The sequence below is a fragment of the Fistularia commersonii genome, chromosome 9, assembly GCF_037954325.1.
Source record: "Fistularia commersonii isolate RoL2024-O1a breed Wild chromosome 9, RoL_Fcom_v1.0, whole genome shotgun sequence".
In the NCBI taxonomy this organism is placed as follows: Eukaryota; Metazoa; Chordata; class Actinopteri; order Syngnathiformes; family Fistulariidae; genus Fistularia; species Fistularia commersonii.
This window is the reverse complement of record NC_141292.1, coordinates 9,851,217-9,878,841: the sequence shown is the minus strand read 5'-3', so window position 1 is coordinate 9,878,841 and position 27,625 is coordinate 9,851,217. Positions and strand designations below refer to the sequence as shown.

The following is a 27,625-nucleotide window of genomic DNA, read 5'->3' as shown; positions in this document are numbered from 1 at the left end:
CAGCTGTAGAAGTTGCTGTCTATACTTTCTGAGGTGGCTTACCAGAATTTCTCAGCCTCCTCAGAAAGTACAGCCGCTGCTGAGGGTTTATACAAAGGAATTGTAAAATGATCATAAACTCAATTTCTTTTAACAGCACTAACAGTTGTAAATCCAACAATTCCCTTGGGTTCATGTGTTGCATCTACATTGAGTGACCTGTGTCACATATTTTATATGTATACAGTGCAAAATGTGAGGAATTAAAATATAATGCATGGCCTTCGACTGGTCAAATATATTTCAGTTATCCTTCTGCACCCTTTCCAACACACTGAGATTGTGTTCAGCATTTAGTATGATCTTGTTTAAAACTATCAAATTTCAGTTTTTCTTCTTTTTCAGGCAAATTAGTTTGTTTCTGTGATAGCGGATGGGAGTTGGAAAAAGTTTATATTTTCCTATTTGTGAATTGTTTGTTGCACCACAATTTGACACTTTCTTGGATCACACAAATTCAGAAAAGGAAAAGAAAAATAAACAGTGTTTTTTTTTTTTTGTGGAAACGATATTCAACTCCTGCGTAGTATTCTTTTTGGGCACCAGAATCTGAGCTGACTTGCAATCAAAATATGACCATGATAGTTTCCAGTTCCACGTGTATTTTTGATCACTGACAGTAACATAATACATGTTATTTATGATCAAACGCTGGCATTGTGTTCATAGCGTGTATTGGCAGAGTAAACAAAGAAAAAGTATTGTATCTATTTGGAAAAAACTTTGAAATTGACCCACTTGAGTTGCCGTAGCTCCTCCAAACCGCAGGACTTCCTCTGCGTGCTTGCGTCATGGATAGTCCCACGTGCAGATGTTTATGCTCCTCGTGCACGTCGGAAAGAGAAACAACCGGCAAAAACAAGAAGGGGAGGCAGACGCAGACACAGATAAATCCACACATTTTATTTTTAAAAGAACCTAATGTGTCAAAACGCCCGAAACATTCATCTTCTTGACGTCTGGTTTTATACGTACACCCTTCAGGTGTGCTGAGAAAATCAATATTTACAACACCCTCCTGACGTCATCAATATGCCATCCAGAAACTCCCCGAGTGACTTATAATTTAACTTCAATTTTGTCACATTCTTTCAAAAAACAAAAAATTAAAAACGGAGTATAATACATGATCTCACCCTGCATGAAAGCTCAGAGAACTTAACAAATTGCCACTTAGATTTACGCAGTAATTATGTTTATACATATTTTTCCCTCCTCGAAATGATTTCCGGGTTTTCATTTATGCATCGCATAACCTCCAATTTCTTTAGATTAATTGTTTGTTATTTCAAATGATTTCTTTATCCATGTGTGTAAGATTTAGAGGACGATTCAAAAGATGATGTCCAAACAAAACGGATGAGTTAGCCGAAAGTTAAAAAAATAAAATAAAAAATAAAGGTGACATTTCTGCATTTTTCCAGTGTTCAAAGCGATGAAACGACCTTCAAAAAGACATTAAAATAAACAGTGCCACGGCTTATATTGTTAGCTTATTAGAGAGTTACAGCATCGATTTGACAAAAAAAACTGACTTTTTGTGTGGAACGTGAACGCAACATCCCCCCCTGGATTTAACACGCACGCACTCTGCTTGTAAACAGAAGCTCACACGTGACAGCTAAGCGGAGCAGCGCAGCGCAGCAGCGGCTAGGTCGCATTGTCTGCGACCGGACAAAGAGCGATCCCAGCGTCGGGCAGGTGAGCTGAGCGGGCAGGTGTCATGACAACCGACACGATTGACCCCAGGACTTATCTCCGTCGTTTATGTTACGATATCTGGCCCGCTGAGCTCCGCGTCTGAGCGTTGGATGGACTAACGACGCCAGCGCGTAAACAGCCTTTGTGTCGCCTCTTATTTTTTTTGGCTAATCGGCTTGCTAGCTTCAACTACGCCGATTTTTACTTTTCGAGAGGGTGCCCATCAGTAGCCATTCTTAGCTAGCATTAGCCGTTAGCCGCGGTCTCAGAGGAGACGTTGTCTGGTTAAGGATCGTCGTATTTTATTTTACGGGTCCGATGAGATGTCCTTCACCATGGAGGACAACTTGGAGTCCGGATGGGTGTCCGTTCGACCCAAAGTCTTTGACGAAAAAGAGAGGCACAAATTTGTTTTCATCGTGGCCTGGAACGATGTCGAGGGAAAGTTCGCCATAACCTGCCACAACAGGACGGTACAGAGGCGGACTACTTTTCTGGACCCGCTACTCGACTGCAACCCCGCCGCGAAGCTTTCGGTCTCCGGCGCCTCCGCGGCGGAAAACAACGCGAAGGTGTCGGTAAAGAAAGACGAAGTTTGCCAAGTTCGAATAAACTCTGCCTCCAAAAAACCCACCGCTGTCGACGACAAGAAGGCTGCGAAGGCGACCGAGTGCGTTAGCCTCACGCTGGGGTCCTGGGATATAGTGACACCGAAGATAACCGACGTGGAGATACTGGACCCGGGGGATGTCGCGGAGCTCTCCCCGGATGATCCCTCCACAGGGGACGCAGAGAGCCGCGAAGATTTCAGCTGGGCCGGGCTTTTCTCCTTCAGCGACCTGCGGGCAGCGCACCTCCAATTCTGCGAGGTCAACTCGGACCTGGAGCCGTGCCTACCCTCGTTCCCGGAGGAGCAGTCCGGCATGTGGACTGTGCTGTTCGGGGCCCCCGGCGTGTCGCAGCGGGAGACGGACGCCCTGTGCTACCAGCTGCAGGTGTACCTGGGACACGCTCTGGACACCTGCGGCTGGAAGATCTTCTCGCAGGTGCTGTTCTCTGACAGCGACGACACTGAAGAATACTACGAGAGCCTGAGCGAGCTGAGGCAGAAAGGCTACGAGGACGCGCTGGAGAGAGCCAAGAGACGCATGCAAGAGGTGATCCAGCTCCTTTACATTTTACTAGTAAATCATTTGAGATCCAAGGAAACTCGGTCCGAAATGTAGCTTGTCTCAAAATCGAATAACGTCTCATCAACTGTGATATTACATAGTTGATGGTGCTTTCTAAATTTTCGAGAACACGTGTTTAGTGAAGTTTTTTTGTGTTTCTGTTATATCTAACCTGAGTTTACACACCTAAGTACATGTCATGTTGTATAATGATGTCAACAAAGGGAGCCTCAAAATATTGCATCAAGATGTTTACACATGCCCGCTTAAATGCTTAAGCTTATACAATTACACTTTATAACGTTGTATCTATTGTGCATACTGCCAAGTTAAAAAAAAACGGGGGGACTGGAACCATCCTCGTTAGATCCTATAAACGGGCTTTTTCGGTGCATAATTATCCTTCATGATCTGCTCACTCTCCTCCTCTTCCTTTGCCCCCCTCCTTGTGATCCACCATCTGTTGCTGCCTGTAATATGATCCGGTCTGGCCAGACATCACACTCCAGTTGGCTGAGGAGTTGAAGGGAGTTACTAGAGACATAGCAGAACAATTAGAGGTTGAGTTTCAGAAATGACGTGTCACCACAGCTTGTGAGATCTTTGTAATGCCGGACAGCTGAGCTTGTGACAAAGCAAAGGAACACAAAATTAGCAACCACTAGCACCACTGTGCCTCACTGTACTCCTCTAGTGGTGGATGCTGTCTGAAACTTTGCTTAAAAATCTTCTTAAGGGGTTAATCTGGATTGGGAACCGTTGATTGGAAAGGAAAAAGCATGTATCCGTATGTGGAAAAAACATAAACAAACGATTTGAAATTAGACGTGTGTCAACTGGTAAGCAGATCATGTATTAAAAAACAGGTTATCAATGGCAAACACTGGATAGCACTTTTCAGTTCAGAATAATTCCACATTTGCGTGCCTACTTCCTCGTGCTTTGCTCAGAACAAGTATTTTCAGTTGATAAGTGAGAACATTGCCGTTAAAGTAAATTTAACCGGTGCTCGAGGCTCTCCCACACCTTGTAAACCGTTGCATTACAGACCCCTGGTGAGGCAGTTGTCGAGCAGCAGGAGGGTCAATCACTGCTTTATCCAAAACTGCAGTTCAAACGGTCTCCTTGTTTGTTATGATAACTGTTCTTTGTGTGCGGAAGGATTGACTGGTGCCAAACTCTCTTGAGCTATAGAGTTCAGCTGTCAAACATTGACCAGAGACTTGATTTGTCTTTATCGATCGCTTGTGAAACAAAATTAGCGGCAGTTTGTTCCCTATAAACTTTACTCATTGCAAACTGATAATCACTTTGGAATCACTTTTCAGGGCTCTCAATTTCCCTTCTGTTATTGTTGTGTAATGCACATGGAAACAGATCAGATATTGGGTTTGCTGTTATGAGAGGAAGTTAAATAGCTTTATCCTTGCCAGCTCCATGTTCCGTGGCGGTGAGTATTAGAAGTTAACATGTTGAGGAATCTGGTGTTCATAGCCCTGCAGGTAAGTCATATTTAAAAAATTTGATTAATTTCAATAGTTCCTACCCTCAGGCAATTGATCATGTGGATGAAAGAATGACCATCAGGAGCTCTTAACCTCAAGATGTCATTTGGCTTGTCTGAGACAAAGCAAATGAGAAAACCACAGTCACATTTGTCATGTGGACCGTGTGTTTGTAACCTTAACCACTTGACAGTCCGTGGGAGGTCCAGAGATTTGTCCACCAAAAGAATACACAGAATCACAATATTTATTAATGTCTTTTTCATATGAGTATAATTGAGAAAATCAGCCCTGGTATGAAAAATGTATTGTTGGGTGCTTAAGGCTGTTTCCCTAGCACAGAGGTTGGCAACCTGTGGCTCCAGAGCCACATGCGACTCTTAGATCCCTTTGATGCAGCCCCCTGTGGATTCTGAAAATAATTATCAAGTATTTAATTAAAACGTGTTTTACTTCATTCATTTTTAAAATTTAATTTTAAATTTTAAGATTATGGCAATCTTGTTACACCTGAATAAAACGTTAAAATATTTTTGTTGCTCTTTCTGCATGCGCCAGAAAAAGGATGACAGCACACAGAGATGACAGCATTTTTGGTTCGCTGTCAGTGGAGAATTGAAGTTCGGCTTTTTTTTCACATAAATACAAGAACAACTCAAATAGACATTGAGTATTTTCGCTTTAAAGTAACCTTCATCCGAACGTCTTTTTTTCAGAGTTCAAAATGTTTTGTTGCTTGCAGAATTGTAATTTCATTTTCTCTGCAATTGGTCATTGATAAAAAAAAACAAAAAACGCAGCACATATTTTGTTAATACACAACATATAGGCGAAAAGAATAACGTTATGCTATGTTAACTCATTTTAATTTCAAAAGGGTTTTGTGGCTCCCTGTGTTTTCTTTCCTGTGGGGAAACGGGTCCAAATGGCTCTTTTAGTGGTAAAGGTTGCCGACCCCTGCCCTAGCATAATGTGGAAATGTCTGTTTTCTCCTTTATTTTAATGTATCTTTTAAGAGAATTCTTTGAACTGGATTTTTATATGGCTGGATAAAGTGTGCAGGAGGAAGCACATGACCCTAACACAGTACTGCAGAAATGGCATTATTTGATTGTTAGTTGGTAATAAAGTTGGTCTTTTGCCATTCCCTCAATCTGTTTGACGGTACCGTTGTCTGCCTTCACTGGCAGCAACACAATCCGACTTATTCTGGCATTTGCTTTCGCACATACAGCTCATCAGGGTAAAGCCTTGATAATTTCAGGTTTGCCGAGCATGTGTGAAAGAGGCTTTAGACACATTTTGAAGTTTATGAGATCTAAAGAGCACTCATTTTGAAGAGCTTTCAAGCAGAGTGTCTGCGCAGATGACAGGCGAGGCTTGTTAAACCAGGGAGATGCTGCATTTATAAAGGTGCAGAGAAAAGTAGTGTGGCAGGATTGAGCAGATTTGCAGTAACTGTGAAAGTAGACAAGTCAGTCCTGATGATAGTACTGGAGCAGTGACACAACAGCTCACATCAGCAAGAATGTCCTTTAGTTATGTTTCATTCCCATGCTGTCTAATGCAGGAACAACTATCCAAACTGTAGCAAAGAGGATTGCTCCATTTGTGAAAGATATATACTGACACCTTGTGTGCTTTTCTGATGTGAAAATAAGTATATATTCAAAATAACAATATTTTAAGTTTGAACAACTTAAAGAAGAAGGCTATGGTGATACAGAGGTTGGCAGTTCTGCCTTATAGCAAGAAGGTTTGTGGTTCTGTTCTGACTGGGGCCTTTTGTCAATGGGCCTTGCATGGATTTTTTCTGGGTTGTCTAGCTTTTCAGCACAATTAGAAATAGTGAAAAGATTTATCTAAGACTTAAATTAAGTGCGAAATAGAGAGTAATGAGTGCATATGACAATCTGAGGTCCTCTGATTGATTGGCACTCTTGTGACTTGTGTGTGCGCACACTGTATGCAAGATAAGCAGTATAGAGAATAGAAAGCATCATTAAAAGGTTCTGTCTGGTAGAGCTTTTGCCTCTGTATAATGGTACATGTCTATACTATGGTAAAGGGTTGTCTATACCATGATATCTTTTCATGCTGTATTTGGGAGTAAAATATGTAAGAATATTGGCAATGTAAAAAAGTAGTCAATGTATCAAAAGCAGGTCATGTCATTATTCAGAAAGAAAAAGTAAAATAAAACAGCCTCATGGTGTTAGTTGAACATAGGCAAAAGTGTTCTGAACCGTGAACCAACCTTCAGCACATCTTACATTGAACATCCTATTGTTGATATTCGATGACCTGACACTATTTGGTCACATCATCTCAACCTCAAGACAGTCAATGTCTATTGACTTAGAAAAAATAACTGACCAGGCAACATTTTACATGTAAATATAATTTTGACAGGACAATATCAATGGATAACATTGATTGACCTATAAGGCCTAGGTAACAACATTTTGAGATGAAAATCATATGAGAAATCAAATTATACTTGGAAATGTCAAATGCTTATTTTCAAAACTTGGACATTTGAGAGTAAATACTAAATGATTTGGTGATGATAATAGTCTGAGGAGCCAAAGTGAGCTTTCTTAAACCCAAAGTGAGTTTTCTAGTCCTTTGGATGAAACATATTTGAGATGGGACTAAAGATTTTTGCCCGTGATTGATGGACAAATCTTTTAGGTCCTAATTAAGGCAAGCCATGCTGCCTCTGAATTATAGGATCAGCAGCTCACACACCAGGCATGCTCCGGCCCTCCGGCCCGTCGCACTTGGTTGACTGTCATCAACGATTGGATTTGCCTAAACAATTTTGGAAGGAAGAATGTTAGAACAAACCAAACAAACAAAAAAAAAAACACAAACAATTAAGGCCTCATAAATGGAAACGGATAATTGTTCAACTCCAGTTGCGGTAACATGTGTTGGGAATTTTGTAACAACATGTCAAAGTATTAAAGGTTTGCTCTAACGTTTAAGGCTTCAAGAAGCATTTGTCTAACTCATACCCAGGCAGGGAGTAGGATCATTCAGCCCTGGGGTTTTCCTGGCTGGCAATGACTGCAGGGCCAGGGACTCGATGTGCGGGTTGGCTAGTGGTTACCAGAGACACAGACCCCAAGGTAAACAGTGGGAGCAGTGTTTGAGCTGAATCGTGCTGTGTCTACCCTGGTCCCCGAAGTGGAGGGCTTTTGAATACCAGCCTGGAGTTAATATAAGAGTCTCCATTCATATCTATAGCTCTTCGCAGTAAGAAGAGCATTTTATTCATAGCTTTGGATGGTGGTACATTTCGGAATTGTTAGAGGCAGAAGTGAAGGAGAAGTATAATGCTGTATGAATTGGAGACACTGGTTTCTGAGAGCAGGCAGATGAATTGTATTTGTGTGCACAATAGCTGTTTTGATAGCATTTACAAACAGAACAATGCACAGCTTGTGGATAGCTGTACATATGGTATGAATAAGCAGCATTTGGAGCCAATTTATTCCTATTGTTCTTCCCTGAAACAAAGTATTTTATGTAGTGGTTCCTGCAAAGAGAATTAAGTTTCAGTGGCCGCCATCTGATTTCATACTCCTGCCGGTTCTTGCAGGGGATCTTCATAGAGGGGCGTCAGTCTAATCAGTCAGAACTCCGGTTCGGCTGACCTTCGTGTCTTCTCTCATCTCTCCACCAATTACGGGAATGTAGCTGAACTGCGCTGAATGATTGTTTGGACTGCACTGCTGCTGTGATCTTTGAGCTGCTGCAGTGAGGTTACAGCAAACAACCTGATAGGTTCGGCTCTAATCACTGCTTCCGTTTCACAGAAACATTTAGTCTTTAGGTGTAGTAAGTGCTCCTCATGGTGTGGTTGTCATTTAACTTCAACTGCCAATGTTACTTAAAATTTGAAGGGTGGTGCTGGGCTGTAGCACATTGTACTCAGCACAGTGTGCTGGCACATATAGGCTGGCAAAATGGTAAAGGAGGACATATGTTCTATAGCTTAAAAAATGCAGGAGTTTCCCAAATGAGAACATCTACAACATGTATGCATGCACAATATCCTACAATTTATGCTTCATTTTGAGTCAGGAAAACGCATTTACTGTATTATTCCTGATTGTTCACACCTGTGTGTCCCTCAGATCCATTTAAAAGACAGGATACAGGAACAGCACTGGGTGTTGTCTCAAATTTTTGTGTGGCCAAACCATAGAACTGTCAATGTGGCACTCTTCTCACAGTGTCCACACACACCCTCTCCCATATTTTTACAGGAGCATTCAAGTAAATAGCTAATGAAAACCCACAGTTTGAAATATCCAGAAAATTAGAATATCATGAAAAAGTTCAGTATTCTAGACTTACTGTGTCATACTCTTCTCAGCTAAATAAGTCAAAACACCTGCTAAGTTTTCCTGAGTCTTTATAAATGGTCCCTCAGTCTGGTTCACTAGGGTACACAATTCAAAGGTATGCTACTTTAGCAAAGGTAATTGCTAAAGAAGCTGGCTACTCACACATTGTCCAAGCATATGAATGGAAAGTTGGATGGAAGGAAAAGAGAAGATTGTGAAGCAAACTTCATTCAAGAATTTGGAAGAGATTCACAGTTGGTAGGCAGCAGCTAGAGTCAGCACCTCAAGAGCCACCAAATACAGACATATCCAGGACATGTGGTACATCATCCTGTCAGCATGTCATCATGTCTTACCTGAACCAAGGCAGAAAAGGACTGGACTGTTGCTCAGTGGTCCAAAGCCCTGATTTTTTTTTCATGAAAGTAAATTTTGCATTTCTTTCTGAAATCCAAATCTCAGAGCTTGGTGGTAAAGTGGAAAGGTAATGAATCAAGTTGCCTGAGGTCCACTGTGAATTTTCCACAGTTAGGTGCGATTTGGGGAGCAATGTCATCTGCTGGTGTTTATCCACTGTGTTTTATCAAGTCCAAAGTCAGTGCAGACATATACCATGAAACTTTTGGGCCCTTGCCCACACTACCAAAAGCCAGTACCTGGTTTAATGACTGTGGTATCACTATGTGTGATTGGCCAGCAAACTGGCATGACCTAAACCCTATTGAGAATCTATGGTGTATTATCAAGAGAAATATGAAAGGCACCAGACCCAACAATGTAGATGAGCTAAAGGCTGCTATCAAAGCAACCTGGGCCTCTATAACATCTCAGCAATGCCACAGGCTGATCGCTTCAATGTCACACCACATTGATGCAGTAATTCAAAAGGGAATTGAACTCTTTCCAGACTGTAAAGACCATCTGAACTGCTCGAATAGCGAGCGCTGACCGCGTTGCCTGTATGTTACTCATCTATTCCTGTGTCCGCCAAAAACTTCAGACAGTCCTCTGAAAATGACCTAGTTGACCATGACCATGAAAGTAAAGCCACACAGGGAGAGAGAAGGATCCTGTGGTTTATTTGGGTTGATGAGGAAGATAATTTGCTTTCAAAGCTCTGCCTTTGTCATTTATAGTATTTGATAATGTTGGATACAGTCACTACCCCTACATCATAATTCGATTAGATTGGTCTTTTCGTACGTGGAAAGGCTGGAGGATCTACAAGATTATATCATTTTATTCCCACTTAAATTAACTTCATTTTAAACTGGCTCACTCGGTGGAGGCCAGTCTCTGTTTTCATGAGCTACGGCGGGGAAGACTGTACCTGCAAACATTTTAGCTATTCATTGAAATAAATGGGTCCCTCCGTTCAACAGTGTATGCAGATGTCTTAATAAGGCAGAGCAGAAATTATAAAGTGGTTTATTCCAATTTTCCTAACCAACTCGGAAGAGTCTGTTCTCCGCTTTGAAACAAAAGAAAAAAAAAATGTAACGGCACAATGAAAATTTATTTTTGATTCCACTAAATGATTTCCTTTTTTTATCTGTCCATAACTGTTAGAACTAAAATTGAATTTAAAAACAAATGAAAATAGACTTTTGCTCACTTGAGTATATTCTCCTTGTAATAATGGCCTCCTTGACAACTTTTCAGACTAATACTGTGGAAATGCCCTTTGCTGTTTTGCATCACAGCCTTGCAGTGCGCAGTTTTTTGTTTGCAACTTTGCCTGATTAGGGTTGGTTGGTTAGTGAAACATGTTTAATCTTATAAGGCAGCTGGATTCTCAGCCTTCATTTCACAGCTCTGTCAGGCTGTGTGTGATGTAACACAAGTCAAAACATCACTTTTGGCCATAACTGGCCTGCGAAAAGGCTCCTTGACTCCAAGCTGAGCTTAAAAGGCTCCAAACTCATAGATCACACTGTGTCATGTACAACATAGACTTTATTTGGCCTTTTTTTAGTTTGTCGGATTGAGTATCTATTTTGTTTTTTTGATTCAGTTGTCCACTGCAAGTGGCAAAGCATTGATGCCCTGGTGAAGGTGGCTGTATTCTTGGGGCCGGCCTCTAATTATAGATGAAAATAACTTCAACACTTTCCACATTTTCCTCACATTGGAAGGATTGATGAAATATGTTGTATCAAAACTTTTTCTTTTTCGCATATATTGCATAAATCTAGCCTGTTGCTTTATACCCGTTTCGAGGTGAAGTGTTTTTCCTGCAAACTGCCATTAAATGTTTGAAAATATTTCCATTAAACAGCCAATCATAAGTATTTTCATGTTATTTCTTTCAGAAATTAATATGGGTTTCAGGGCAAATTCTTGAAATTGTATTGAACCTGCTATTTATAAATAATGAAAAAATGTTAATCTTGCTCATGTCATTTAAATTGGTTCACACTTTCCTCATATATGTGTTAATGACCAAAGCGATAGATAATGAGCAGACAAAGGGCCTTTACTTCTGTAGTTCAGACTTGAACAGCCAATCATGGAAACTCCGTATGGCTTCAGTGAGGATTACACCAAAGGGAGAATAAGCAAATAGAGGATTGAGCGTAGTATTTTCCCAACTTTACTCCCAACAATATATACCATTCATTGCTGGTAAAACCCACTAACACTAAATCTGCTGCTGAAAATACTTCCCAACATATTTACCGCCCAGTAAAGTCTTCAATTCTCTGCAGTTTCAGGAAAACATTTAGCTGCCATTGTAATTTAAAATCTGTAAAATCCATCACTCCATTTTTAACATTATGGAGGAATAAAGGGATGTTGGATGTAGTGTCAAAAGGCCGGCTTGGAGAATCCTGAGGCAGTGAAGGCTTGATAGAAATGCAGACGGCTTACATCTTTCAAAACACAGTGTTTTGATTATGAAAAGGAAATAAAAAACAGAAATAAGAAAGAGTGAAAAAAATAACACTCTTGTCCTTCAGCAACGAGGCATTGAAGTGTTGTACAAGGTGGCTCTCGGGCAGTGTGAATTATTGAAATTGTTGCTCCCTTTGTGTTTTTTGTCCCAGGTGTTGGACAGGCACAAAGCCATGGACAGTATGGTGGAGCTGCTACAGGTGTATCCTGAGGAGGATGAGGTGTATGGAGAGCTGCTGGAGGCAACCACGCAGCTCTACCACTACCTGCTGCAGCCTTTCAGGGACATGAGGGAACTGGCAATGCTGCATAGACAGCAGATTAAGGTACCACATACATACACACACACACACACACACACTCTTTAAAGATACAAATGCCATCTGTTTAAGTCAGTTTTAGTCCTTAGTGTGGTCATCTAACTACTCTGCCCTGGAATGTACTTAGACTCGTGTCAGGCTGCCTTTCCAGTGCAGTGTACTTCACATTGCAGTGTCTGTGGTTTGGTGGTAATAAAAGCAAAGGTTAGGGCTTATAAACAAGCCCTGTAATGCAGCATGTTAACGTCCTCCATTGAGCCTTCTCTTCTAAGTCCATCGTAATGACATTAGCATTAGTTGCTATGGGTCTGTGTGGCGATGATGATGGTGCAGTCACTGGTTGATGCTACCCTTGTATGCAGCCTTGCATCTGGAGGCTATGTAGGGTGGAGGATCAGCCAGAGAGGCTTTTTTCCCCCTGCCCAGAGCGGCTTAACGACCAGCACAAGTATTATTACAGCAGCCACTAAACCACTCAGTAATTCTGCAGCCTCAGCACACTCTTCTGTTTTCCACCCTCTTTCCCCAATCTGTCTTTGTTTCCTTCATTAGAAGCCTGAGAAAAGAACAAAATCTGCAGAATAATCTCTACTGTCTCAAGGCCTTTAAAGAGCCGAGTCCAGAGTTAACAGTGTGTCATAGGTCAGAGTTCCCCAGGCTCCTACTGCTTTCCCACAGGATTTTATGGGATTATGGTAGGAGGACCTCATACCCTATAAGGGCGTCCAATGGCCTGCCGCGCTGATGAACGTTTTTGTGCATTTCAAAGTCGAAAGAGAGAATGTAATTTACTTTCAGAAACCTTTTAGTAGTTAATTAAATGTAGTCTTCTTGTGTATAGCGGGTTAGTAATACAAGCAAGAACTCTGATTAAGGCACTAGTCAATATGAATTATTTCCACATGTATTGAAAATATTTCTGCCCAACTCAAATTGCATCATTATAGGGGAAATTTGAAGACACAATTTTGCCGTTGATATGACAACCTAGACCACTGTGTGACGACACTCTTAACCATCGGAAACAAAATATATGGTAATAATTTGTGAAATACAAAAGGAAATACATACCAGTCATACCATGTCTATTTTTTTATGAAATGGGAATTCAGTTATCATTATGCTAGGAACACTATGTTGATGACTTGTCTTGGATATTTTACATATAGTTTTTCATAGTTTATAGATTTTCTGAATATTGAGCGCTTTTTCCACCATCACTCATTCCTAGCACTGAGTCATTGTCAGTTTAATCCCACTCACAGGGTTATAAAAATATGGATAAAAAAGCCTTAAGGTTTGAATAATCTTTCAGACACAAAGAATGTCAAACCCATTCTTTGTCATTTCCTTCTGTCTGTTTAATTGGAGGCAGCCTGTGGACCTGAAAACCTGAGGTGTGTATCCCCTCAACAAGAAGCATCAAGCATAGTGTGCAGTGTGTCTGAACTGATGCCAAACTATCCCGCTCTACCACCTGTCACCCGCAGGGTGATCCAACAGCAAAAACAAAGCTGAATGCAAATGAATCCTAGATCCTGGCAGAGCCTGTTGGTCTCTCCTAAACTGATGACTCAGGAGATCATGGAGTTTCTCTCCTTTGTTAGGAAAAGGTAGACAGAGGACACAGGGCCTTTCAGGACACAGGATACTGCAATTTACATGTACTTTGCATCAGAGGTGCAAAGGTGAGGTGAAGAAGTGGAGAGCAGCCAGGTATCAGTTGCTTGCTTGAGTTTCACCCCATCCTGATTTCAGGTGTTAAAACTGTATTTGTGGTCTTGTACAGCCTCCACTCAGCTCAGGCAACAAACTCTATTGTTTTTCTAAATAGTCTCACTTGCCTCATGTCTTTCCTCAAAACAAACAGCAGGGGTGATACTGCCCAAGTGTGTAATTTTACAGTTCTGACTTTCAGAGGTGTGATGAGTAACACCATCGTCAGCATATGGACTGAACCATTCAACCCTTCCAGACTTTCTAAGCTCATTTGTCTCCTTTGAGATTTATGTCAATTGTTCTGTGTTCTCCCTCAGCCTGCATTCCCAAACCGAAGGTGAGGAGTGATGTTCTCAACTCGATCACGCTCCGTACATCGAGCTTTCGTCACTTTACATATTATTTCCTTGATCTAGAGTTTGAGACTCACGGGAGTTACGTTCAGAACAGCATATTTGAGGCCAATGTGAAGATACTTTGAACAAAATGAAAAGTTCTCCTGTCTTCTCAGAAGGGCACATGGGGGTTTAATTTTTAGTTGAGTGACTTGCTAAGGTGAATGTTGTTTGAATATGAGGATGAGTTATGAAAATGACTAATGTGAGTAAAATTAGCAGTTACATTAATCCTCATAACTTCATTTATTTATTTTATTTTAAATGAAAATGAAAAATGGAGATGCATAGTTTAATGTTTTATATCCATGTCCATTTTTGTTGCTCAGCAGCTCATTCAATCTAGTTAATTTGGCCTTACTAGATAAGGACTTAGTTAGAACAAAAGTTTAAAATAAACAAACAAAAAAAACAAAGACAAATCATGAAATTCTTTATGGTTATGTTGGTCTTAAAACATTTTTTCCATGACTTGCCCTTCATATTTAATAGAAATTATATCATTTATATATATATATTAAAATTTAGGAGGAGCCTTGACAATTCATGTCATTTACATTGTAATGACAACCTAAGAGTATACATTTTGGAAACCAGCCCTGTCGTAACAACAATCAGTAGAATTAAGGACCTAATGAATTTGTCTGATTATGTGAGAATCAGCTTCTAACTTATGGCAAATTTTGACAGAAACCTGAAGAGTGCACACACATCTTATTTCTTTGGAATATCTTTATTACTCTTCAACATAATGAAGACATTTTTACTGTATCACTGAGGGAAAGTGCCTGTGGAAAGGCTGAAATAAAGTCCACCTGAATGAACAATGAACAACAATGCTTTTCGAGTCTTCAGGAAATGATGCATTGTGGGATGGTCCTGTTACCTTCACACTGCGTCACTGTCAGTGTCCTGTTGCCCAGAAGGTCAAAGGGCAGCTATAAATTAGAAATGTCGTTGCTCTGCAACCCCTTGAGCAGAGTTTCGGACCCATGTGAGCTCCAGTTACAGTGTGTCATATCGACAGCATTATTGCACACCGTTGTCACGGCAACACTAGCCGCACTTATCAACTACTTTTAATCACATTTACACCTATCAGAAATGATGAAAAAGCATTTATTTGAACTATTTTCACATTTCTGTAAAAAGAAAATTTTATGTTAAACAGACTTCCAATGAACTAGATTCAATAACCATTATAATTTCACCAAAGTTTTAGAAAAGAAGATATAGCAAACTTGTGATGTCTGTTTAAAGGATTGATGGTCTGTGCATGACATTGCTGACATCACAATAATGACCATGCAACTCCAACCTTTTGAAGGAGAGTCATTCGGGACCCAGATTCTGTCCATTCTCTGCAGCTGCCCGACTGCTTTCTCTTTTTGAAAAGTGCCTCTCACAGAAAGACATTTACCTGCTATTTTGAACACATCAGATAAGGGCAATCATGTCAGGGTTATTGATGTAACCCCCACACTTTTCCACAGGAACTCGTGTCACTTCTATTTTTAGTCAGACCGACAGGTCTTTGTTTTGTCACCAACAGCTGTTAACCAGGGGTCGAAATAGAAAGGGCGTGAGGAGTCCAGCGAGACCAGGTCTCTCAAATGTGGCAGCTGATAAAATAACAAAACACGTTTCCCCTTCAGGCCTGACAGAGTGGTAGTAGGTACCAGAGGTAGAGAGGAAGTGAACACTCGTCATTTGGCTTGGTAGACAATACAAGGCTTGGATTTCAATAGATTCTGATTCAAAGTAACTGATGAATTAAAAAAAGAACTTAACAACTTTCATTTATGCCACCATACGCATGTAACGCTTTGAAAAAAAAGTGCGCTGTTTTTTTAACATTCCTCCCTCTTCATTCTGTAAACTTAATTCCAGTACAAAGTACATTCTTTGCTCTTTCCCCCCTTTAAATGAGGATCAACAACAGATAGGTCAAGCAAAGTGAGAAAAGTTGCCGTAGCCAAAATTTATTTTCACCGAAACCAAAGTTAAATTTTTTTTTCAGTGCAGTTCTCAAGGGCAGTCACTACTTGACAACAAGAACGTGTTAGGCCCAACCTAGCGGTTGTAGAGATTGCATTCTCTTTCTGTGGATTCTCTGTTGGTTCTCTGAAGCAGATGTTTTTTTTGTCGGAAAACAAGGAAACTCAAACATTTCTGTAGTTGTGAATGTGAGAGCAAATGGTTGACAGTCTCTGAGCCCGGTGATCTGCAAGCGACTGGTCTGGGTTCCTCCCATCAAGGGACAGCTGGGGTGGGATCCATCTCCCCTCAAAAACCCAGTTTGCAGGATAAGAGGCATAGATAATGTATGGATCGGTCGAAAATACTGATGCTGTGATAGATATTAATGTCACTGTGAAAGGATAATTTAACCTGAAATTCAATATATTGCTCAACTCAGGTCTACTTCAAGAGCCCAATTAACCCAGAGGTTTCAAAAAAGGTTGAATTTCTTGATAATCGATAAGAAAAACAGTTTTCTTATTGTCTATCTTAATTTTGCTTGGCTGTAGAACTTTACTTTTATGACTAAAATAACAGAAGGCATTGTCATTATTGTTAGGAGTGGTTTGAGTCCATTTCTTGCCTATTTTCTGGTCATTTATTTTGGGGATTTTTCCGGCCTGTTGCCTCGTTTTGAGATTTCCGTCTAATTTACTCATTGCATCTTCAACGCAATAGAAACAGTACTCAACTTTATCTAGTAAAGAAATAAAAAACTAATGATATGTCAGGAAGAGCAAACAGAATTATCCTATCAATGATCGATATCTTCTAAAATTGCCTTTCACCATTTTTGTTTGCGGTCAATTGATTTGTGTGTATGTCTATGTGCATATATATTATATACTGTATATTGCTCACCCTTATACATGTTCAAAGTAAAGGGTCGACATCATTTGGCTGCATCCTATTTAGAGTAAAATTTGCGTTAAAACAAATATAATAAATTAAACCGGTTAAAACTGGATCTGATAAGTCGAAAAGGAAAAAACTGGTACTTCTTGCCGTGTGTGTGTGTGTGTGCGCCTGTCATTTGGGACCCTGTCTTTAGGTTTGCTCACATATAGCTCCACTTATTCCAGTCATTACACACTGTATCCTGTCGGCCGGAGGATGCCTAAACAATGAGATCATGGCTCAAAGGAGGCCGTTTTTTGCTCCAGTATATTGTTCGACTTCTCTCATTTCTGCATGTTTTTTTCTATCAGACTTTCTTTCATGGTTTCTGAAGTAATCTCTCCTCCCACCCTTGCTCCTCATTTCACCCCCAAACCACTCCCTGTTCTTGTGCCTCACGTGCAGACGCACACACACACACACACATACACATACACACTGAGAGAAAAAACAAAGCAATGGCTAGCAAAAGCTCAAGGCCCTTTGAGGTTTGTTGGGCCTGTTTATTTTTGAACACCTACAGACATCTGTTTCACATTGCGATGTATATGAGTGAACGTGCACGGGGGCCCTTACAGGGAATTAATCTGGCCACGTCTCTTTCCTTGTGCGCCCGTCTTGGAGGGAGTTGAAGCGCTTTGTCAACACCCAGGACAGGGCTCCACGTGGCGTTGCTCTCCCCCCATTGCCGAGTGTTTTCACATGGCCTGACACGAGTTGGTGAACTATAGACATGAACTGGGGTTCATATGTACTTTCGTACCTTTTCTTCACTAATTAGGTTCATTTTTTTTTTTTTTAATGAATTAATTTATTTTTTAAATTATTATTGTTGCTATTATTGTGGTTTTTTTTGCTGTGTTTTCTTATCTGGAATTTATTTTTGTAATTTAGCCCTTTATTTATTGTTCCATCAGCTCAGTAGGACACTTCTGGTGTCACTCCAAACATGCACAGATAGACCCCTGGGCTCTACTCACTCTTATCACCATCTGCTGGAAGCTGTCGGTATTACAAATGGCTGAGAATGAATGATCCTAAGTCACTGAAACTGTGCTGACACAAGTAGGCTTGATGTGTTTCCATGACCTGTTTGATCCTACCAGATTGCCCTCGAGACAGAGCGTCTGGGCCCTCGTCGTGTTGAGAGCCTGAGGAAAGAAGATGAGGAGTGGCAGAAGAAGGCACATGCCGCAGTGCTCTCCATTCAAGACCTGACTGTCAAGTTCTTTGAAACCACAAATCGAGCCCAGAAAGGTAAACAGAGTGGAGGCATGTCCTGTCATTACTGAACAGTGAGGGATCTTGTCTTTGCTGAACTTTGACTCTCACCCTTGAATACAGTATTTACACAACCACAAAGTGCACTTCTAAAAGAGTATTTAGGCCAGATGTATGAAGTAGAACATTTTTTTTTCATGGGGGGAGTAATAATTTCTTGAGAATAAAGAACCATGAGGATAATTGTCACTCTGTGAAATACCTGCTTTGGTGGATCTGTTGTGGAAGTGAAAATGAACCATTGTAAATGTAGGTCCGATAGCTTATTGTGATGAGATTATAGTGATTCTCTTCATATATCTTCATTGTTTTTGAGAGAGAGAGGGAGAGAGCGAGAGAGAGAGAGAGACTTTAATTGATGAACCCAACCCCGAAAAACTTTAAAAGAGGTTGGAGGAATTAAGACTGACTGGCTCTGAACTCTGATGTTTGAATTATTTCCTTATAAGGGAATTTGCTGTCGTTAAGAGTTCCACAAAAAAATTGTGTACATTTCCAATTTGATTGAAGTGATCAGGAGGATTTGGCCGCCAGTGGTGTTCAGTGCTTCAGATACCTTGTTTTAACACCAATAAAAGAATGAAGCTGACCGCTGTCCCAAGTGAACAGGTTCTGAGTGTCTCCTTAAATGTATTTCGGATGTGTTTACATGCAGTCCCCTCTGATCACTCAGGCGGTATTTCAGTGCCAGGTGATGGATTCCATCTCGGATAACTCCATGTATGTATTGCAGCTCTGTACGAGCGAATGCGTGCAGACCAGAGGAAGTTTGGCAAGTCAACGTGGGCCGCAGCCGTGGAGCGCATGGAGCGTTTGCAGTACGCCGTCTCCAAGGAAACTCTGCAGCTGATGAGAGCCAAGGAAATCTGTTTGGAACAGAGGAAACATGGCTTGAAGGAGGAGGTACAGCCTGACATCACACTCTGACGCTACTCATGAGACAGTGCCAGAAACGTGTGCGTGTGGACCTTGACCTTTGCTTGTGTGTGTGTGTGTGTGTGTTTTATCAGAAAGTGTCTGATGCCGTAGACAATCCGAGAGAAAAAGGGGGAAGAAAGCAAGATAATGTCTGTATTTAAAATTACCTCACTGCTCTGGCATCCTGCAGCGGAGTGAATAATATCCTGGTGCACTTCGGTGGAAATGACTGTTTCAGCTCTAATGTTGTCTTTACCAGTAAATACACTGAAAAGCGGCCTGTAACCCCTTTTAGCCCAGATTATCATTATATTGAGGTGTAGGGGGGTTAAGCATTAACTGTAAGGCCAGGGGTCATTAAACCTTAACATCATTTAGAAGCCTGTATATCCTACTGTGCATAACAAAGTCAGTCTAAGTGAAGAGAAATCACTTATCAAGTACATGACATGAATGTATTTAGTTTCTTTCCAGCAAACTTAGGTGTTATTAGATTCCAATTTTGTTGAAATACTTTTGAAGATGATCATTTGAGCTTTAATTGCTTCTGTGTGGAGGTGAGAAATCCCAGAGTTTCAGGCTGGAGTGGATAAAACTCATCAAGAGCCAGGCGATGTCATATCTGCCCCGACCCCACGATAAGAAACATCTATCCTGGGTGGTTCTGGTACCACCCTCCCTCTGGGGCCACATAGCTGAAAGACGTCATCTCTACACTTGCGATATTTGTCCCTTGGTCTTTTCCAGTGCAAAGCAGCTTTGTGTTTTATTTCGTAGATGCGGAGCCTTCAGGGGGGAGAGGACGCCATGCTGCACTTGGACCAGCTGGAGGCGTTGTACTACGAGTTGCAGCTGCAGCTGTATGATATTCAGGCCGAAGTGCTGCGCTGCGAGGAGCTGCTGCTCACTGCTCAGCTGCAGAGTCTCCGCAGGCAGATAACAGGTGAGCCGAGGTCGCCATTTTTAAACTCTGAACTTTCCTTCTTGGGAAAATGTACCGGGATGTCATCTGCCACAAAGTCTTGACTCGGAGTCACTCTTAAGGATGACTGAAACATTAGTAAGCATCGCTTAAGCAATCGAAACTTCTAAACGACCCCATTTGATATATTTCAGAGCTAGAAAAACCTTTTTTATAAATACAATGGAAAGTGTCCATTCAATATCAGTGCAATCTAGTTTTAATCTCCGTGCTCTGACCAGTCGGTTCCATTCTCGTACCAGAACGACAGGATGAGGTGGTGTACTACGATGCCTTCGAGAGCCCCGATGCCATGAAGGGTGACGAAGACCCCGTGATCCCACCGTCCCCCCTCAGAGATGAAGGACTCGGTGTCCTGCAGCAGAGGACACGACAACTGGAGGCGCGCAGAGGTCGCATCACTGCCAAGAAGGTCTACCTCAAAAATAAGAAGGTGGGCAGGGGAAGCGGGCGTCGATGCATTTAATCACGAGTGGCTTTTTACGTCTAAAGCATATCCAGCTCAGTTGATGCACCATTGACATCTTAACGCTTTTCTCGAAAGGAGATTTGCATCGTCAGTCACAACCAGAAGCTCCAACAGCAACAGGGGATCCAGGCTGACGGCAGGTCTCTGCAGCTGTGTACCATGGTAGGTCTGCGGGTCTCACCGTCACATCAACTGTCTTGTCATTGAAGTTCTGATAGTCGCAGCTTCTTGACAACGTTTCCCTGGCTATGAATGATAATATACACCTAATTATTTAGAGGTACATCTGGGGAACAACAGTTCTGTGCACCTCTTTTATTTATTACCTATTTCTTTTTGGTAATTCTTTAAAAACATTTTTAAAATTTTAAAATTCGCTAACATCTTCAAAATTTCCCATTGTTTCTGCAAATCATTTAATTATCTACACAAAATGTTAATGTTGATTTTCAGCTCTCTTAATTTATATTTATAGTGCGAAATCATTTTATAGTTCTTCAACACAGCCTGTAATTGTGACTTGGCTTTTGCAAAGGTTGATGAAAGTGAGGAAGACGAGGCCAAGCAAAACGCTAGAGTGAGTCAGGAGAGGCAGAGAACCCTGGACCGACTGCGCAGCCTCAATCAGGTGGGAACCCAGACTTTCTCCCTTGTGCCAGAAGCACTTTCATCAAACCAAGAAAAAAAAAAACCTCGCATAACAATATTTGACCTTCAGCTGGCTGGGTGGAGCGTTACTCCAGCAATGGTTCGCAGTCTTATCACACATTGATATTCACAACTTGGATTAAAAACTCAGTGTTGCACTGTCAGCATGGAGACTGGTAACTCCATTATGGCTATGAGCGCTCAATCTTCATCCAAAGAATCCAGAAGGGGTCGACTGACGTCCTCTCTCTGCTTCCCCTTTCAGCGTTACCCGGGCCAGGTGACTCTGAAGTCCAGCCGTATGAGACTGAGTCAGAGCCGGCGGCGGGCGGGGCAGCAGCCCAGCATGCAGGCTGCCAGCGTCCAGACCGACTGCATCGCCGATCTGCCGGAACTCTCCGCTCCTCCGTCTGACTCCTGTGACTGCGACAGCGTGTCTCTGCCGGCTGTTCAACTCGAAAACCTCGACCCGCCCCCCTTTCTCTCCCTGCCTCCCCTCCCATCGTCCCCATCTATTCTCTCACTGGCTCCCCCTCCTCCTCCCCCGCCCCCTCCCCCGCCTCCCCCGCCGCCTCTGCCGCCTCCTCCCTCAGAAGAGCAGTGGCAGGCCGACGGGACACAGCCCACCGAGAGCCAAGCGCGACAGCGGAAATGCGAGCCCGAGTCGGCATCGCTACCTCTGGCTCCCTTCTCCCCCCGATTCTTTGACAGCAGTCAGCTGCAGACGGCGAGGAAGAAGCTGAGGAAGACGTCCTCACTGGATTCCTCGCAGTGGAGAAGAGGTGAGGAGGGTGCTGACTTTATTAAAGCGGTTAGGATCAAAACCTATTGGGTTTTAAACTCTGAAAAAAATAGCAGTTTGTGATTTTGAAGACAGCTAAATGATTTTTAAATAGAAATTTTAGAGTCCATGCTATCAGGTGGTCCTTCAGGTGGACAGTATAATCACAGATGGTATGGTTTGGTCCACAGCGAGCTCCCCCATGGACGAGGTGCTGGCGTCTCTTAAACGGGGCAGTTTCCACCTAAGGAAGGCCGAGCTGCGCGTCCTGGCGCCTGACCCGGACGACGACAGCAACAACATCCTGGCTCAGATCCGACAGGGCGTCCGGCTCCGGAAGGTACGGACCCGACCGGAGCAGCAACGCCACGCCAAGGTCTTTCCCCACTCGGCCGACGCTCTGACCCGCAGTATCCACGAGGCGCTGAGGAGGATCAAGGAGGCTTCGCCCGAGTCTGAATCGGAGGACGAAGGCCTCCCCATCACTGACTGGGAGAACTAGATCGGCTCATAGGAAGAACTTTTGTTTTTTTTTTCAAATCGCCTGGAGATTCCTCGGTGCAATTTGAACTTTTTTTTGTTTTTTTAATCCAGAAGTACTGCCAAGGGGTTTGTGTTTTCTAGACCCCTATGAGTCCTTTGTATAGATGGACCACTAACCTTTTTAATGTCGCTGGGGGGTTTTGGCGAGGAAACAAGCTCCACCCTCTGGTCTTGACAGTCGGAGTTGTGCTGTCGCCTGCTGAGATGGGTTTGTCGAAGGAAGTATTTACTTTTTACCCTCCTGGCGCTTGAAATGACAACTTTCAGACTCTTCGTTTGCTGTAACAGTTTGACATCACATTTACTGTAAATGACATGAATCCTTAGTTTGCTACATACTGAAGGTAGAGCCAACGTCACGGCTTTCATTGAACATCCCAAGAAATTCCACATCGCTTATGAAAGACTTAAACTTATAAATATATAGATAAAGAGTGAAGTATTCACAAGAGGGTTCGACTGTGGCGCAGAGATCTAAAAACGATTCGGGTTAACAGGCCAGGTTCTGTTACACACCTTGACAGTTTGCACACCTGCAGCCCAAACAACCCAGTTGGGCCTGAACCACAGTCACGATTATAAATAAAGACTTCATCATTGCTCAAGGCGGCACCCCGAAGAGCGGAGGGAGGCTTGTCGCTCCGCCTCCTGCTCCGACGCACAGTGTCAGGCGAGAAATACTTGCTCAGTAACAGCTGCCGTTTTTTTTTCTTAAGAAATGTCACTGGTCAGTAACACCAGCTCAGTATTTTGACGTATTGAATCGCACCTTTTTTTTAAGAGAACATATATACGGTTTGATTTCAGCATCAGCCTGCAATCGGCTGATTTTGTAGTCATTCTTTCAGCTGAATGGACGTATAGTTATATTTAGATGTCTGGAGCAGATTCTAGATACAACTCAGAGGTTTGATGTGTGACGGACATAAACGTCTGATTAAAAGGGAACTCAGAGGTGACTGTTAATGGGGGCTGGATACATAAATATATTTTAAAAACCTTTTAACAGAGACGTCTTTAAATTGATTTTTTTTTTAAACGATTTTCTGCTTGTTTACTTCTTTATCAAATGGACTTTTTCCCTCTGTAAATTCACTTGTTTTTAAAAACACGTAAACTTGCCACCAGTTGAACGGGTGCATCACCTTAAAAATCAAGCAACTTCCAAACTAAAAACCATCAACACATCAGATTGGGAAGGATCAGGAACTGACCTTGAATCAGCAAAATTCTATCTTAATATAGTCACTAAAGTATTACTTGAAAAAATCAACAAGGAATGTCCCACAGTACAGAAAAAGGAAAGAGCTCAAGAGTATAAGATGAGTTCTTTTTCATCAACCGAACTTTATTCATTAGAAATGATCAATAATTATTTTATCTATCGGATGAGGGTTTAAAAGGAAGTGCCGGATCCATCAGCATCACTTATGCAGGAGCTGAGCGGCACTTCCCTCGCCATGGATCCCAGCGTGTTTGTCAGACGCTGTCGGAGAGGAACAGAGAGAGAGAGAGAGAGAGAAGACCCCGGAGCTGGTTTTAATGTCCGTAAAAAGATTATTTAAATTTATGACAGAGACTCGAGGTTTTATGCCGAATGATCTTTCTATGCAAAAACAGACTTATATTCCAGGGATGTGACGTTTCTGAAGCGGCACTGCCGCCTGTCTTTTTACACAGCAGGAATACTCTGCCTCACATGCAGTCAGGTTTGTTTGAGAAAAACAATTACGGTAATATTATATTATAGATGCTGTAGGAATATCGTCTAGAAGCTGAACAATACAAGGTTGATTACAAAAAGGATAATTGGTACAGAGTCTTTCCATAAGAGCACCGCTATCAGATCTCGATCTCTTCCAAGTGGAGGGAAAACAATTGATCTGGCACCGTTCTGTGGCAGTTTGGATTATTTTTGTAAATATATCAAGCAGCTGCTGTAAATAAACTTTATATAATTTAAAACCACACGCTGTGGCATTCAGCAACAAGCAGGGAGCCAGAACTTGGTAACTTATGTGTAGCCATGACGACAGCATGCCCATGTATGACCGCCTTGGGTAATTGGCTAGCATATTAAGACCTCTGTCTTGCTGCCGGGCCGATCAATGAGCCTTTAGCATCTGATCAGGAATCAGATACATTGCAGATCAAACACACCCGCCGGCTGAAATCAGCATCACAACTTATTCTTTCCCATGTGACGTTCTGGTTCCAGCATATCCAGAGTGACAGTTTGCTGCCTTTTCTGTCTGATAGCTTAGGGTGTCACTGCTAAATGAAACAGGCTAATATAAAGAAAGTTTTCTGGGACTTTAGGAAAATTTCATGGGCATTTCTGTACCTCAACTTGTCACCTACATCAGCGGTTCCCAACCTTTTTTGTGCCACGGACCGGTTTAATGTCAGACCATATTTTCACGGACCGGCCTCACAGGTGTGCCGCATAAATACATTTGAATATTAATATATAAATATTCCCGATTTTTAATGCAGGGAGCTTGGTTTCCAAGCGGGAAAGCAGTTGTGAAGGCTTCATCGACTCATTGGAGAGCCCGTCGCCGCATATTATGCAGAGCGGGCTTGGTGTGTGGGAATCACCTGTTGAGATATATCCAACAATATTTTAAGTTGGTCTGGTATTGTCTGTTGAATGCAGCTTTCTTTTTCTTAGTGCTCATAGGCTCCTTTTCCCATTTGCAAAGAAACTTTCCAAAGACATCTGTTTTAACTCATTTCGCTAGCTTGTGGGTTTAATATTAGCGTTTATGTATCACGTGACTGAGAGAAGCATCTTGACACGCATCAAGAGCGAGTCAAGAATGAGTCATAGACAGAAGCGACAGAGAGAATTCGGTGATTTTTTCAAAATACCACATCGTTCAGACTCAGATTATGATTAAAATGGAAATTATATAAGTTATTTATTCTTTCTGTGCGGCCCGGTACCAAACGGCCCGCCATGGCCCGGGGCTTGGGGACCGCTAACCTACACGTTAGTAGGAATTATAAATATAATCAGTGAAATAGCTGTGCATACAAAGTTTTCTCTGTAGGGGCCATGAAAAGGGGTTTAAAAACCACTTTGCCGTCCCCTTTTTTAAAAAAATGCATTTAATGCATTTGAAAAAAGGCCACAACACCCGATGCACAGAAACCTGCGCCGCAGCAGAAACTAGCCACTGCTCTGCGTTTCACCGCCCCTGCTGGTGAAAGACGCCGACCCCCGACCCCGACTCACAACATCCAGATCATGTGACGCCTGTCTATTTACTTTTATTTTAAGTCTCTTTCCACTGCCTTGTTTTCAAAGATCTGTTTTCCATGTTTTCTTACAAGTTGTGTGAGTTTGTTGTGCGTGATTTTAATACTTGTCTTTTACTTTGTATGATTTTTGTCTTTTAAAAGTGAAAACTCTGTGATAATTCATTTACAAAGGGGTGTGATGGACATATTTTAAGGAGTGGTTTGGTATTTTGGCAAATTCATTCAACATTCTTAGCCCAACATCCAGGTGGTTGAAGCTTAAATCGATGCCAGGCGGTTAACAGTTGGATTATGAATGACTTGTTGAACTATGTTTGCAAGCAGCTGGAGGTGACAGATCTAAGTCACAAAGAGGTTTTCTTCTTTTACTGGATGTTCAAATTAACTTGGACTTGAAACCAGGAACATATAACAGATTGTGTTTACATTTAATAATTGTGGAGTTTACCTGCTGTGACACTAACAACAGTTGGTCTTATGTTACAATACTTAAGAATAACACAGTATCACCGTTAGCTGTGGTCAGTATCTCAGTTGCCTGAATGTATCACAAATTGAACAGAATTTAATTCAAAATGCTGATCAAGGAAGAGTACCTATTAGATAATATCCTCAGACAATAAAATAAATGCCCATGTCATTTATTTTACCTGTTATAGTAGTTCTGGCTCAATTTATTATATAGTGTCTAAGAAATAGAATTAAAAAACGCCTTCAACTTTGCTGATGCAGTCACATGAGGCACATTATTCTTAGTGTTTGTCTGCCAAAATATTAAAACAGAAAAGCAGGGCCACTATTGGGACTTTTTAGAGCTTAAGTAGCGGTCGACAGAGAGGCGCTGATATTTTAGAGCAGGAAGGCCAGTGGAGGTAATGAGCTGAAAATCTGTTAGAAATTGTCTAACAATGTGTAAAACTTTTGTTTTGTTGTTTACAGGTGTGCAAGAGAGACTAGGAAATCGTGTGGAGGGGGGAAAAAAAAAGTGCCGCTTTGCTTCTAAGAAAGAATATTTGTGAGGTTCAGGGGTAGGAAGGAGGTTTCGTTGGCGCTTGTCAAACCTCCAAGCTGCTGTCTGGAGCTTCATCGGTGAACAAAGCCCGCAGACCACAGGGATTTGCCAAAATCTTAAATCACTCCTGAAAAGCACAGCTGAAGCTGCCGTCCAAATATAAGGAACGCTAAACGTTTGGTAAATCACCTCCACATTTTTTTTTACTCTGTGACTGTAATTTTTAACTCTTATTTGCTCTCAGACACTTGATCTCGTTATTACCATTGTGCTTTAAAAAAAAAATAAGATCTTGACAAGCATCAAATCCAAATTGTTCATCTCCTTCTACCCTGGATAAGAGTGGTTTGACCTTTAACCTTTGACCTTTATCGCTGCGTGCATGTGACTGGTTTGAGGACGAACCCATCATGATGGAAAAGTGCAATAATGAAGACGAGAAAGGAAACGTACTGTAATGAAATGTAAATCATGAAAATATATCCGCATGCCTAAATGTATTGAAGTATTTATTGAAACTTCATATTTTAAAGAATTTTTAAAGCGTAAAAATGTAAAAGTTTGCTTTTTTTGTTTCCTATCACAACATTCCTTTCTGCTTTCTTTATTCCAGTTATATACTCCTTTCAAAATAAACTTGAGCACCATAAAGCTGATTCTGCAGATTTTTCTTTGAAACACTGAGACCTCAGACATCGGTT

At 41.7% G+C, this 27,625-nt stretch overlaps 1 protein-coding gene across 1 annotated transcript; it reads left to right on the top strand.

Annotated features, from left to right (window-relative positions):
- Positions 1-1,523: 1,523 nt before the first annotated feature.
- jmy (junction mediating and regulatory protein, p53 cofactor) lies at positions 1,524-27,566 on the top strand. Its single transcript, XM_086152386.1, has 10 exons — positions 1,524-2,897; positions 11,823-11,996; positions 18,130-18,280; positions 19,038-19,207; positions 20,000-20,165; positions 20,447-20,637; positions 20,749-20,835; positions 21,209-21,301; positions 21,587-22,103; positions 22,294-27,566. Exons 1-10 carry the CDS (start codon positions 2,064-2,066, stop codon positions 22,602-22,604), a joined length of 2,694 nt encoding a protein of 897 aa, XP_086008512.1. The 5' UTR covers positions 1,524-2,063; the 3' UTR covers positions 22,605-27,566.
- The last annotated feature ends 59 nt before the right edge of the window (positions 27,567-27,625 follow it).